Source organism: Tachyglossus aculeatus, chromosome X4, assembly GCF_015852505.1.
Source record: "Tachyglossus aculeatus isolate mTacAcu1 chromosome X4, mTacAcu1.pri, whole genome shotgun sequence".
Taxonomy (NCBI): domain Eukaryota; kingdom Metazoa; phylum Chordata; class Mammalia; order Monotremata; family Tachyglossidae; genus Tachyglossus; species Tachyglossus aculeatus.
Genome location: NC_052098.1, coordinates 27,447 through 42,232, shown reverse-complemented (window position 1 = coordinate 42,232; position 14,786 = coordinate 27,447). Strand labels below are relative to the sequence as shown.

General features: G+C 49.3%; 1 protein-coding gene and 2 pseudogenes across 1 annotated transcript; all 3 read left to right on the top strand.

The window, feature by feature from the left end:
* Window positions 1-3,111: 3,111 nt before the first annotated feature.
* Window positions 3,112-5,104, top strand: LOC119948177 (annotated as a pseudogene).
* Window positions 5,105-8,092: 2,988 nt separating this feature from the next.
* Window positions 8,093-9,677, top strand: LOC119948176 (annotated as a pseudogene).
* Window positions 9,678-12,625: 2,948 nt separating this feature from the next.
* LOC119947995 (heat shock cognate 71 kDa protein-like) lies at window positions 12,626-13,529 on the top strand. Its single transcript, XM_038769768.1, has one exon. The coding sequence runs from the start codon at window positions 12,626-12,628 to the stop codon at window positions 13,520-13,522; it is 897 nt and encodes a 298-aa protein (XP_038625696.1). The 3' UTR covers window positions 13,523-13,529.
* Window positions 13,530-14,786: the final 1,257 nt, after the last annotated feature.

The window sequence follows — 14,786 nt, the reverse complement described above, 5'->3', positions numbered from 1 at the left end:
CCCTCTCCTTCCCTTCCCCACAGCACTTGTATATATGTATATATGTTTGTACATATGCATTACTCGATTGATTGATTGATTTTACTTGTACATATCTATTCTATTTATTTTCTTTTGTTGATATGTTTGGTTTTGTTCTCTGTCTCCCCTTTCTAGACTGTGAGCCCACTGTTGGGTAGGGACTGTCTCTATATGTTGCCAACTTGTACTTCCCAAGCGCTTAGTACATTGTTCTGCACACTGTGAGAGCTCAATAAATACGATAGATTGATTGAATGAAAGTGGAAAAAGGGGGCTCAGTCTGGGAAGGTGATGATGGGGCCAGGAGGCACCCTTCAAGGCCCTGCTGAGAGCTCACCTGCTCCAGGAGGCCTTCCCAGACTGAGCCCCTTCCTTCCTCTCCCCCCCTTCCCATTTCCATCCCCCTCATCTTACCTCCTTCCCTACCCCACAGCACCTTTATATATGTATATGTTTGTACATATTTATTACTCTATTTATTTATGTTATTTGTACATATCTATTCTATTTATTTTATTTTGTTAATATGCTTGGTTTTGTTCTCTGTCTCCCCCTTTTAGACTGTGAGCCCACTGTTGGGTAGGGACTGTCTCTATATGTTGCCAATTTGTACATCCCAAGCGCTTAGTACAGTGCTCTGCACATAGTAAGCGCTCAAAAAATACGATTGATGATGATTAAGAGTGACGAACTGTTACCGTGGAGACCGAGGGATGCCAACGTCCCACTCAACGACCAACGAGAAGCCGTTGAACTCAACGGCCTACGAGAAGCCGTTGAACTCAACGGCCAAGGAGAAGCTGTTGAGCTCAACGACCAACGAGAAGCCGTTGAACTCAACGGCCAAGGAGAAGACGTTGAACTCAACGGCCAACGAGAAGCCGTTGAACTCAACGGCCAACGAGAAGCCGTTGAACACAACGGCCAACGAGAAGCCGTTGAACTCAACGGCCAGCGAGAAGCCGTTGAACTCAACGGCCAGCGAGAAGCCGTTGAACTCAACGGACAGCGAGGAGGGTTGGCTCCCGTGGGAGCATCTCGGGGAGGGCCGACGGCAGTTGACCCTATCAGTCACGGGTGAGATTATGCAGAGGAGAGGATGCGTCGAAACCGCCACCAGCATAAACGGCCTGCGCTCAGTCCCTTGACCGGTGGGCGGCCATGTGCTGAGCCCTCCCGGGATTTGAATGGGATTAAACCTGCCTGACTAGGAGCGGCCCGTTGTCTCTGTGCTCTCTATGCTGCACCTCTCTGTGAGTAGTAATAGTAGGGTGAGGACTTGGTGGTCTCTGTGGTCCCCGAGGGGGAATGTGCCACTAAAATGGATTGCATTCATTCATTCATTCAATCGTATTTATGGAGTGCTTACTGTGTGCAGAGCACGGGACTAAGCGCTTGGGAAGTTCTAGTCGGCAACATATAGAGACGGTCCCTACCCAACGACGGGCTCACAGTCCAGAAGACGGAGACAGACAACAAAACAAAACATGTGGTCAGGTTGTCTAGTCATCAGAATAAATAGAAGTAAAGCTGGATGCACATCGTTGACAAAATAAATAGAAGGGTAAATATGGGCAAGTCAAATAAATAGAGTAAATCTGTACAAACATATATACAGGTGCTTTGGGTAGGGGAGGGAGGTAGGGCGATTCATTCATTCAATCGTATTTATTGAGTGCCGACTATGTGCAGAGCACTGTACTTTGGGGAGGGGGAGAGGAAAAACGGGGCTGAGTCTAGGAATCCAAGCATGCCAGTCAAAGGAACAAAAAAGGAAGTGGGAAGGCCTTGACGTAAATGGCCGGGGAGCAGATTTGGATTGTATAAATAAATACATAATTTTTTAGATTATATATGTTATGTATATATTATAAACAATTAAATAAATAAAAATGGATATTACTCTATGTAATTTGTACATATTTACTTGTACATAATATAAATACTAAAATAAATAAATAATAAATATATATTACTCTATGTATTTTACTTGCACATATTTACTATTCTATTTAGTTTGTTAATGATGTTCATATAGCTTTAATTCTACTTCTTCTAACGATTTTGACACCAGTCCATATGTTTTGTTTTGTTGACTGTCTAGACCCTGAGCCTGTTGTTGGGTAGGGGCTGTCTCCATATGTTGCCCACTTGGACTTTCCAAGCGCTTATTACAGTGCTGTGCACCCAGTAAGCGCTCAATAAATACGATTGATTAAATGAATGAATTGAGGAAAGCTTCATTTTGGGGGGAGGGACGCCACACGCTGCTCAGCCCCCACTGAAAGCTCAGAGATGAAGGCCCAGTGATGGCTGGATTCGAGAAGTGCTGAGTCCCCGGCGCTCCTCCTCGGCAGGGTGGAGAGAAATCGGAATCGTGTGGCGCTCGGTGCTATTGATTGATAAGGGGGCTCTCTAGGCCCATTTAGGGAGAGAACTAGCCCATCTTTGTGGACCCAGGGAGGAAGAGTCGCTAGGAAAAGCACAGTAATTACAACCTTCCAGACCTGGAAAGAAATTAGGAGGCAACTGTGATGGCCAATCCATAGGAGCAGTTTGGCGGTATGGCTAGCTTCATGGCAGGTGGGAGGGACAGCGCACACTAATAAGCCCCCACGGAAAGCTCGGAGTTGAAGGCCAAGCGAAGCAAAAACTCCTCACTCTCGCTTCAAGGCTGTCCATCCCCTCGCCCCCTCCTACCTCACCTCCCTTCTCTCCTTCTCCAGCCCAGCCCGCACCCTCCGCTCCTCTGCCACTGCTACCCTCCTCACTGGGCCTCGTTCTCGCCCGTCCCGCCGTCGACCCCCGGCCCACTTCCACCCCCTGGCCCGGAATGACCTCCCTCCGCACATCCGCCTGTCTGACTTTCTCCCTCCCTTTAAATCCCTACTAAGAGCTCACCTCCTCCAGGAGGCCTTCTCAGACTGAGACCCCGTTTTCCTCTCCTGCTCCCCATCCCCCCCACCCTACCTCCTACCCCTCCCCACAGCACCTGTACATATATATATTCATATATTCATTCAACGCAGCGGCAACCCTATGCACTCCTTGCACAGTATCGTCCCGGATCCTAAGCCCAATGTCGAAGGGACCTCAGTTGGCATTGATCTTGGCACCACCTACTCCTGCGTAGGAGTCTTCCAGCATGGAAAAGTGGAAATCATTGCCAATGACCAGGGAAATCGAACCACCCCCAGTTACGTCGCCTTCACAGACACAGTGCGTCTTATTGGAGATGCTGCAAAGAATCAAGTTGCGATGAACCCCACCAATACGGATTTTGATGCCAAGCGTCTGATTGGCCGTCGATTTGATGATGCGGTTGTCCAGTCAGATATGAAGCATTGGCCCTTCACGGTGGTGAATGATGCAGGCAGGCCAAATGTCCAGGTGGAGTACAAAGGGGAGGCCAAAAGCTTCTATCCAGAAGAGGTGCTATCTATGGTCCTGACAAAGGTGAAGGAAATTGCTGAAGCTTACCTTGGGAAGACAGTCACTAATGCTGTGGTCACAGTTCCACTTACTTCAATGAATCCCAACGTCAGGAGGCCAAAGATGCTGGAACAATCGCTGGTCTCAATGTGCTCCGTATCATCAATGAGCCAACTGCCGCTGCTATTGCTTATGGCTTGGGCAAGAAGGTTGGTGCCGAGAGAAATGTGTTGATCTCTGACCTTGGAGGTGGTACCTTTGATGTCTCCATCCTCACCATTGGAGATGGGATCTTTGAAGTGAAGTCAACAGCTGGAGATACCCACCTGGGTGGGGAGGACTTTGACAACCGCATGGTCAATCATTTCATTGCCGAGTTCAAGCGCAAGCACAAGAAGGACATCAGTGAGAACAAGCGTGCCGTCCACCGCCTGCGTACCGCTTGTGAGCGAGCCAAGCGCACCCTTTCCTCCAGCACTCAGGCCAGCACTGTGATTGATTCCCTCTACGAGGGCATCGACTTCTACACCTCCATTACGCGAGCCCGCTCCGAAGAGCTGAATGCTGACCTGTTCCGTGGCACCCCGGATCCCGTGGTGAAGGCCCTGTGAGATGCCAAGCTCAGTAAGTCCCAAATCCATGATATCGTCCTGGTTGCTGGCTCCACCCGAATCCTCAAGATCGAGAAACTCCTACAGGACTTCTTCAATGGCAAGGAGCTGAAAAAGAGTATCAATCAGGATGAGGCTATCGCCTATGGTGCAGCTGTCCAGGCGGCCATTGTGTCAGGAGACAAGTCTGAGAATGTGCAGGATCTTCTGCTGTTAGATGTGACCACCCCGTCCCTGGGAATTGAAACAGCGAGAGGGGTCATGACTGTCTGGATCAAGCGCAATGCCACCATCCCCCCAAGCAGACACAGACTTTCACCACCTCCTCAGACAACCAGCCTGGTGTACTCATTCAGGTTTATGAAGGTACGAGAGCCATGACCAAGGACAACTACCTGCTTGGGAAGTTTGAGTTGACTGGCATCCCTCCTGCTCCCCGAGGTGTGCCTCAGATCGAGGTCACCTTTGACATCGACGCCAGTGACATTTTGAATGTGTCTGCTGTGGACAAGAGCACAGGCAAGGAAAACAAGACCACAATCACCAATGACAAAGGGCGTCTGAGTAAAGAAGACATCGAGCACACGGTGCAGGAGGCAGAGAAATACAACGATGTAGATGAGAAGCAGAGAGACAAGGTGTCTTCCAAGAACTCCCTCGAGTCCTATGCTTTCAACATGAAGGCAACGGTTGAGGATGAGAAGCTCCAGGGCAAGATCAGTGATGAGGATAAGCAGAAAATCCTGGACAAATGCAACGAAATCATCAACTGGCTGGATAAGAACCGGACTGCTGTAAAGGAAGAGTTTGAACACCAACAGAAGGAGCTGGAGAAGGCCTCACCCTGTCAGCATGCATCCCGTGACCGTCGGTATTCTGTCCCACTCCCTGCACACAGTGGCCATCCCGGATCCCAGTCCCGCAGGCACAAGCTCAAAATTACTCCATCCCAGGCCCTGCTGCCACCACCTCCCTGGAGTACCTCTAATGTCTCCGAAGCCAGCCTGGATCAACACCGGCAGGAGGAAAACTGGCAGTAGGGCCCTAGCAGGAGTGATTTGCCCTACTCAGAGCCCACCTCCTCCAGGAGGCCTTCCCAGACTGAGCCCCCTCCTTCCTCTCCCACTCATCCCCCCTCCATCCCCCTCGGCTTACCTCCTTCCCTTCCCCACAGCACCTGTATATATGTATATGTTTGTACATGTTTATTACTCTATTTATTGATTGATTGATCTTGTACACATCTATTCTATTTATTTTATTATGTTAATACGTTTGGTTTTGTTCTCTGTCTCCCCCTTCTAGACTGTGAGCCCACTGTTGGGTAGGGACTGTCTCTATATGTTGCCAACTTGTACTTCCCAAGCGCTTAGTACAGTGTTCCGCACACAGTAAGTGCTCACTAAATACGATTGATTGATTGATATATTTGTACAGATTTATCCCTCTATTTTACTTGTACATATTTACTACTCTATTTATTTTGTCAATAATGTGCATCTAGCTTTATTTCTGTTTACTCTGATGACTTGACACCTGTCCACATATTTTGTTTTGTTGTCTGTCTCCCACTTCTAGGCTGTGAGCCTGTAGGTGGGTAGGTACCGTCTCTATATGTTGCCGACTTGTACTTCCCAAGCGCTTAGTCCAGTGCGCTGCACACAGTAAGCGCTCAATAAATATGATTGAATGAATGAATGAAAGAGGAAAAGGGGGGCTCAGTCTGGGAAGGTGATTATCGGGCCAGGAGGCACCCTTTGAGGAGGGATTAAGAGTGACGAACTGTTACCGTGGAGACCGAGGGATGCCAACGTCCCACTCAACGGCCAACAGGAAGCAGTTGAACTCAACGGTCAACGAGAAGCCGTTGAACTCAACGGCCAGCGAGAAGCCGTTGAACTCAACGGCCAACGAGAAGCCGTTGAACTCAACGGCCAACGAGAAGCCGCTGAACTCAACGGACAGCGAGGAGGGTTGGCTCCCGTGGGAGCATCTCGGGGAGGGCCGAGGGGAGTTGACCCTGTCAGTCACGGGTGAGATTATGCAGAGGAGAGGATGCATCGAAACCGCCACCAGCATAAACGGCCTGCGCTCAGTCCCTGGACTGGGGGGCGGCCATGTGCTGAGCCCTCCCGGGATTGGAGTGGGATTAAACCTGCCTGACTAGGAGCGGCCCGTTTTCTCTGTCCTCTCTATGTAGCACCTCTCTGTGAGTGGTAATAGTAGGGTGAGGACTGGGTGGTCTCTGAGGTCCCCGAGGGGGAATGTGCCACTAAAATGGATTGCATGCATTCATTTATTCATTCAATCGTATTTATCGAGCGCTTACTGTGTGCAGAGCACGGGACTAAGCGCTTGGGAAGTTCTAGTCGGCAACATATAGAGACGGCCCCTACCCAACGATGGGCTCAGGGTCTAGAAGACGGAGACAGACACCAAAACATGTGGTCAGTTGTCAAGTCATCAGAATAAATAGAAGTAAAGCTGGATGCACATCATTGCCAAAATGAATAAAAGGGTAAATATGGGCAAGTAAAACAGAGTAAGAAATCTGTTCAAACATATATACAGGTACTGTGGGGGGGCGGGGGAAGGAGGTAGGGCGATTCATTCAATCGTATTTATTGAGCGTTGACTATGTGCAGAGCACTGCACTTTGGGGAGGGGGAGAGGAAAAATGGGGCTGAGTCTAGGAATTCAAGCATGCCAGTCAAAGGAACAAAATGGGAAGTGGGAAGGCCTTGACGTAAATGGCCGGGGTCAGATTTGGATTGTATAAATAAATACATAATTTTTATATTATATATGTTATGCATATATTATAAATAATGAAATAAATAAATAAATGAAAATGAATATTACTCTACGTATTTTATTTGTACATATTTACTTGTACATAATATAGATAATAAAATAAATAAATATAAATATATATTGCTCTTTGCATTTTACTTGCACATATTTACTACTCTATTTAGTTTGTTAATGATGTGCATATAGCTTTAATTCTACTTGTTCTGACGATTTTGACACTAGTCCACATGCTTTGTTTTGTTATCTGTCTAGACCCTGAGCCTGTTGTTGAGTAGGGGCCGTCTCCATATGTTGCCCACTTAGACTCCCCAAGCGCTTATTACAGTGCTCTGCACCCAGTAAGCGCTCAATAAATACGATTGATTGAATGAATGAATTGAGGAAAGCTTCATTTTAGGGGGAGGGACGTCACACGCTGTTCAGCCCCCACTGAAACCTCAGAGATGAAGGCCCAGTGATGGCTGGATTCTAGAAGTGCTGAGTCTCCGGCGCTCCTCCTCGGCAGGGTGGAGAGAAATCCGAGTCGTGTGGCGCTTGGTGCTATTGATTGATAAGGGGGCTGTCTAAGCCCATTTAGGGAGAGAAGTAGCCCATCTTTGTGGACCCAGGGAGGAAGAGTCGCTAGGAAAAGCACATTAATTATAACCTTCCAGAGTTAGAAAGAAAATACGAGGCAACTGTGATGGCCAATCCACAGGAGCAGTTTGGCGGTATGACTAGCTTCATGGTGGGAGGGAGGGCCCGCGAAGGCTAATAAGCCCCCCGGAAAGCTCGGAGTTGAAGGCCAAGCCATGCAAAAACTCCTCACTCTCTACTTCAAGGCTGTCCATCCCCTCGGCCCCTCCTACCTCACCTCCCTTCTCTCCTTCTCCAGCCCAGCCCGCACCCTCCGCTCCTCTGCCACCGCTAACCTCCTCACTGGGCCTCGTTCTCGCCCACCCCGCGGTCGACCCCCGGCCCACGTCCGCCCCCTGGCCATGAATGACCTTCCTCAGCACATCCGCCAAGCTGGCTCTCTTCCTTCCTTCAAAGCCCTACTAAGAGCTCACTTCCTCCAGGAGGCCTTCTCAGACTGAGCCCCCTTTTTGCTCTCCTGCTCCCCATCCCCCCAACCCTACCTCCTTCCCCTCCCCACAGCACCTGTATTCATTCATATACTCATTCAACGCAGCGGCAACCCTACGAACTCCTTGCATAGTATCGGCCCTGATCCCAGGCACAATGTCGAAGGGACCTTCAGTTGGCATTGATCTTGGCACCACCTACTCCTGCGTAGGAGTCTTTCAGCATGGAAAAGTGGAAATCATTGCCAATGACCAGGGAAATCGAACCACCCCCAGTTACGTCGCCTTCACAGACACAGAGCGTCTTATTGGAGATGCTGCAAAGAATCAAGTTGTGATGAACCCCACCAATACGGTTTGTGATGCCAACCGTCTGATTGGCCGTCGATTTGATGATGCGGTTGTCCGGTCAGATATGAAGCATTGGCCCTTGACGGTGGTGAATGATGCAGGCAGGCCAAAGGTCCAGGTGGAGTAGCAAGGGGAGACCAAAAGCTTCAATCCAGAAGAGGTTCCATCTATGGTCCTGACAAAGGTGAAGGAAGTTGCTGAAGCTTACCTTGGGAAGACAGTCACTAATGCTGTGGTCACAGTCCCCACTTACTTCAATGATTCCCAACTTCAGGCGACCAAAGATCCTGGAACAATCGCTGGTCTCAATGTGCTCCGTATCATCAATGAGCCAACTGCCGCTGCTATTGCTTATGGCTTGGACAAGAAAGTTGGTGCCGAGAGAAATGTGTTGATCCTTGACCTTGGAGGTAGTACCTTTGATGTCTCCATCCTCACCATTAGAGATGGGATCCTTGAAGTGAAGTCAACAGCTGGAGATACCCACCTGGGTGGGGAGGACTTTGACAACCGCGTGGTCAATCATTTCATTGCCGGGTTCAAGCGCCAGCACAAGAAGGACATCAGTGAGAACAAGCGTGCCGTCCGCCGCCTGCGTACCCCTTGTGAGTGAGCCAAGCGCACCCTTTCCTCCAGCACCCAGGCCAGCATTGAGATGGATTCCCTCTACGAGGGCATCGACTTCTACACCTCCATTACGCGAGCCCGCTTCGAAGAGCTGAATGCTGACCTGTTCCGTGGCACCCTGGATCCCGTGGGGAAGGCCCTGCGAGATGCCAGGCTCAATAAGTCCCAAATCCATGATATCGTCCTGGTTGGTGGCTCCACCCGAATCCTCAAGATCGAGAAACTCCAACAGGACTTCTTCAATGGCAAGGAGCTGAAAAAGAGTATCAAGCCGGATGAGGCTGTCGCCTACGGTGCAGCTGTCCAGGCCGCCATTGTGTCAGGAGACAAGTCTGAGAATGTGCAGGATCTTCTGCTGTTAGATGTGACCACCCCGTCCCTGGGAATTGAAACAGCGGGAGGGGTCATGACTGTCTGGATCAAGCGCAACACCACCATCCGCACCAAGCAGACACAGACTTTCACCACCTACTCAGACAACCAGCCTGGTGTACTCATTCAGGTTTATGAAGCTGCGAGAGTCGTGACCAAGGACAACAACCTGCTTGTTAAGTTTGAGTTGACTGGCAACCCTCCTACTCCCCGAGGTGTGCCTCAGATCGAGGTCACCTTTGACATCGACGCCAGTGGCATCCTGAATGCGTCTGCTGTGGACAAGAGCACAGGTAAGGTAAACAAGAACACAATCACCAATGACAAAGGGCGTCTGAGTAAAGAAGACATCGAGCGCATGGTGCAGGAGGCAGAGTACCTCTAAGGTCTCCGAAGCCAGCCTGGATCAACACTGGCAGTGGGAGCAAAGGAATTGCGCATCGGGCCACAGCAGGAGTGATTTGCCCTACAGAGAGCTCACCTCCTCCAGGAGGCCTTCCCAGACTGAGCCCCCTCCTTCCTCTCCCCCTCATCCCCTTCTCCATCGCCCTCGTCTTACCTCCTTCCCTTCCCCACAGCACCTGTATATATGCATATATGTTTGGACATATGCATTACTCTATTCATTGATTGATTGATTTTACTTGTACATATCTATTCTATTTATTTTCTTTTGTTAATATGCTTGGTTTTGTTCTCTGTCTCCCCCTTCTAGACTGTGAGCCCACTGTTGGGTAGGGACTGTCTCTGCATGTTGTCAACTTGCACTTCCCAAGCACTTGGTACATTGCTCTGCACACAGTAAGAGCTCAATAAATACGATAAATTGATTGAATGAAAGAGGAAAAAGGGGGTTCAGTCTGGGAAGGTGATGATCGGGCCAGGAGGCACCCTTTGAGGAGGGATTAAGAGTGATGAACTGTTACCATGGAGACCGAGGGATGCCAACGTCCCACTCAACGGCCAAGGAGAAGCCGTTGAAGGCAACTGCCAACGAGAAGCCGTTGAACTGAACGGCCAACGAGAAGCCGTTGAACTCAACGGCCAGCGAGAAGCCGTTGAACTCAACGGCCAGCGAGAAGCCGTTGAACTCAACGGCCAGCGAGAAGCCGTTGAACTCAACGGCCAGCGAGCAGCCGTTGAACTCAACGGCCAACGAGCAGCCGTTGAACTCAACGGCCAACGAGAAGCCGTTGAACTCAACGGACAGCGAGGAGGGTTGGCTCCCGTGGGAGCATCTCGGGGAGGGCCGAGGGGAGTTGACATCTGTTAGTCCCGGGTGAGATTATGCAGAGGAGAGGATGGATCGAAACCGCCACCAGCATAAACGGCCTGCGCTCAGTCCCTGGACCGGTGGGCGGCCGTGTGCTGAGCCCTCCCGGGATTGGAGTGGGATTAAACCTGCCTGACTAGGAGCGGCCCGTTGTCTCTGTGCTCTCTATGCAGCACCTCTCTGTGAGTGGTAATAGTAGGGTGAGGACTGGGTGGTCTCTGTGGTCCCCGAGGGGGAATGTGCCACTAAAATGGATTGCATTCATTCATTTATTCATTCAATCGTATTTATCGAGCGCTTACTGTGTGCAGAGCACGGGACTAAGCGCTTGGGAACTTCTAGTCGGCAACATATAGAGACTGTCCGTACCCAACGACGGGCTCACAGTCTAGAAGACGGAGACAGACAACAAAACAAAACGTGGTCAGGTGTCAAGTCATCAGAATAAATAGAAGTAAAGCTAGATGCACATCGTTGACAAAATAAAAGGGTAAATATGGGCAAGTAAAACAGAGTAAGAAATCTGTTCAAACATATATACAGGTACTGTGGGGGGGCGGGGGAAGGAGGTAGGGCGATTCATTCAATCGTATTTATTGAGCGTTGACTATGTGCAGAGCACTGCACTTTGGGGAGGGGGAGAGGAAAAATGGGGCTGAGTCTAGGAATCCAAGCATGCCAGTCAAAGGAACAAAATGGGAAGTGGGAAGGCCTTGACGTAAATGGCCGGGGTCAGATTTGGATTGTATAAATAAATACATAATTCTTTATATTATATATGTTATGTACACATCATAAACAATGAAATAAATAAATATAATTACTCTATGAATTTTACTTGTACATATTTACTTGTACATAATATTAGTACAAAAATAAATAAATAAATATAAATATATATTATTCTAGGTATTTAACCTGCACATATTTACTGTTCTATTTAGTTTGTTAATGATGTGCATATACCTTTAATTCTACTTGTTCTGACGATTTTGACACCAGTCCACATGTCTTGTTTTGTTACCTGTCTGGACCCTGAGCCTGTTGTCGGGTAGGGGCCGTCTCCATATGTTGCCCACTTGGACTTCCCAAGCGCTTATTACAGTGCTCTGCACCCAATAAGCGCTCGATAAATACGATTGATTGAATGAATGAATTGTGGAAAGCTTCATTTTGGGGGGAATGGACTTCACAAGCTGCTAAGCCCCCACTGAAAGCTCAGAGATGAAGGCCCAGTGATGGCTGGATTCTAGAAGTGCTGAGTCCCCGGCGCTCCTCCTCGGCAGGGTGGAGAGAAATCGGAATCGTGTGGCGCTTGGTGCTATTGATTGATTAGGGGGCTCTCTAGGCCCATTTAGGGAGAGAACTAGCCCGTCTTTGTGGACCCAGGGAGGAAGAGTCGCTAGGAAAAGCACAGTAATTATAACCTTCCAGACCTGGAAAGAAAATAGGAGACAACTGTGATGGGCAATCCATAGGAGCAGTTTGGTGGTATGGCTAGCTTCATGGCAGTTGGGAGGGATATTGCACGCTAATAAGCCCCCACGGAAAGCTCGGAGTTGAAGGCCAAGTGAAGCAAAAACTACTCTCGCTTCAAGACTGTCCATCCCCTCGCCCCCTCCTACCTCACCTCCCTTCTCTCCTTCTCCAGCCCAGCCCGCAACCTCCGCTCCTCTGCCGCCGCTAACCTCCCCACTGGGCCTCGTTCTCGCCCGTCCCACCGTCGACCTCCGGCCCACGTCCACCCCATGGCCCGGAATGACCTCCCTCTGCACATCCGCCAATCTGGCTCTCTTCCTCCCTTCAAAGCCCTACTAAGAGCTCACCTCCTCCAGGAGGCGTTCTCAGACTGAGCCCCCCTTTTCCTCTAATGCTCCCCAGACCCCCCACCCTACCACCTTCCCCTCCTCACAGCACCTGTATATATATATATATGAATATATATATATATATGAATATATGAATGAATATGAATATATTCATATTGATTCATATATTCATTCAACGCAGCGGCAACCCTATGCACTCCTTCCACAGTATCGGCCCGGATTCCAGGCACAATGTCGAAGGGACCTTCAGTTGGCATTGATCTTGGCACCACTTACTCCTGCGTAGGAGTCTTCCAGCATGGAAAAGTGGAAATCATTGCCAATGACCAGGGAAATCGAAACACCCCCAGTTACGTCGTCTTCACAGACACAGAGCGTCTTATTGGAGATGCTGCAAAGAATCAAGTTGCGATGAACCCCACCAATACGGTTTGTGATGCCAAGCGTCTGATTGTCCGTCGATTTGATGATGCGGTTGTCCAGTCAGATATGAAGCATTGGCCCTTCACAGTGGAAAATGATGCAGGCAGGCCAAAGGTCCAGGTGGAGTACCAAGGGGAGACCAAAAGCTTCTATACAGAAGAGGTGCCATCTATGGTCCTGACAAAGATGAAGGAAATTGCTGAAGCTTACCTTGGGAAGACAGTCACTAATGCTATGGTCACAGTCCCCACTTACTTCAATGAATCCCAACGTCAGGCGACCAAAGATGCTGGAACAATCGCTGGTCTCAATGTGCTCCGTATCATCAATGAGCCAACTGCCGCTGCTATTGCTTATGGCTTGGGCAAGAAGGTTGGTGCCGAGAGAAATGTGTTCATCTTTGACCTTGGAGGTGGTACCTTTGATGTCTCCATCCTCACCATTGGAGATGGGACCTTTGAAGTGAAGTCAACAGCTGGAGATACCCAGCTGGGTGAGGAGGACTTTGACAACCGCATGGTCAATCATTTCATTGCCGAGTTCAAGCGCCAGCACAAGAAGGACATCAGTGAGAACAAGCGTGCCGCCCGCCGCCTGCGTACCGCTTGTGAGCGAGCCAACTGCACCCTTTCCTCCAGCACCCAGGCCAGCATTGAGATTGATTCCCTCTACGAGGGCATCGACTTCTACACCTCCATTACGTGAGCCCGCTTCGAAGAGCTGAATGCTGACCTGTTCCGTGGCACCCTGGATCCCGTGGGGAAGGCCCTGTGAGATGCCAGGCTCAATAAGTCCCAAATCCATGATATCGTCCTGGTTGGTGGCTCCACCCGAATCCCCAAGATCCAGAAACTTCTGGAAGCCGTTGAACACAACGGCCAACGAGAAGCCGTTGAACTCAATGGCCAGCGAGAAGCCGTTGAACTCAACGGTCAGCGAGAAGCCGTTGAACTCAACGGACAGCGAGAAGCCGTTGAACTCAACGGCCAAAGAGAAGCCGTTGAACTGAACGGACACCGAGGAGGGTTGGCTCCCTTGGGAGCATCTCCGGGAGGGCCGAGGGGAGTTGACCCTGTCAGTCACGGGTGAGATTAGGCAGAGGAGAGGATGCATCGAAACCGCCACCAGCATAAACGGCCTGCGCTCAGTCTCTGGACCGGTGGGCGGCCGTGTGCTGAGCCCTCCCGGGATTGGAGTGGGATTAAACCTGCCTGACTAGGAGCGGCCCGTTGTCTCTGTGCTCTCTATGCTGCACCTCTCTGTGAGTAGTAATAGTAGGGTGAGGACTTGGTGGTCTCTGTGGTCCCCGAGGGGGAATGTGCCACTAAAATGGATTGCATTCATTCATTCATTCAATCGTATTTATCGAGCGCTTATTGTGTGCAGAGCACGGGACTAAGCGCTTGGGAAGTTCTAGTCGGCAACATATAGAGACGGTCCCTACCCAACGACGGGCTCACAGTCTAGAAGACGGAGAAAGGCAACAAAACAAAACATGTGGTCAGGTGCCTAGTCATCAGAATAAATAGAAGTAAAGCTAGATGCACATCGTTGACAAAATAAATAGAAGGGTAAATATGGGCAAGTCAAATAAATAGAGTAAATCTGTACAAACATATATACAGGTGCTGTGGGTAGGGGATCGAGGTAGGGCAATTCATTCATTCAATCGTATTTATTGAGTGCCGACTATGTGCAGAGCACTGTACTTTGGGGAGGGGGAGAGGAAAAAGGGGGCTGAGTCTAGGAATCCAAGCATGCCAGTCAAAGGAACAAAATAGGAAGTGGGAAGGCTTTGACGTAAATGGCCGGGTAGCAGATTTGGATCGTATAAATAAATATATAATTTTTTATATATGTTATGTATATATTGTAAACAATTAAATAAATAAATAAAAATGGATATTACTCTATGTAATTTACATGTACATATTTACTTGTACATAATATAAATACTAAAATAAATACA

Excerpts from the sequence above, each read along its gene's own strand:
- LOC119947995 (XM_038769768.1), top strand. The coding sequence starts at position 12,626 with ATGTCGAAGGGACCTTCAGTTGGCATTGATCTTGGCACCACTTACTCC.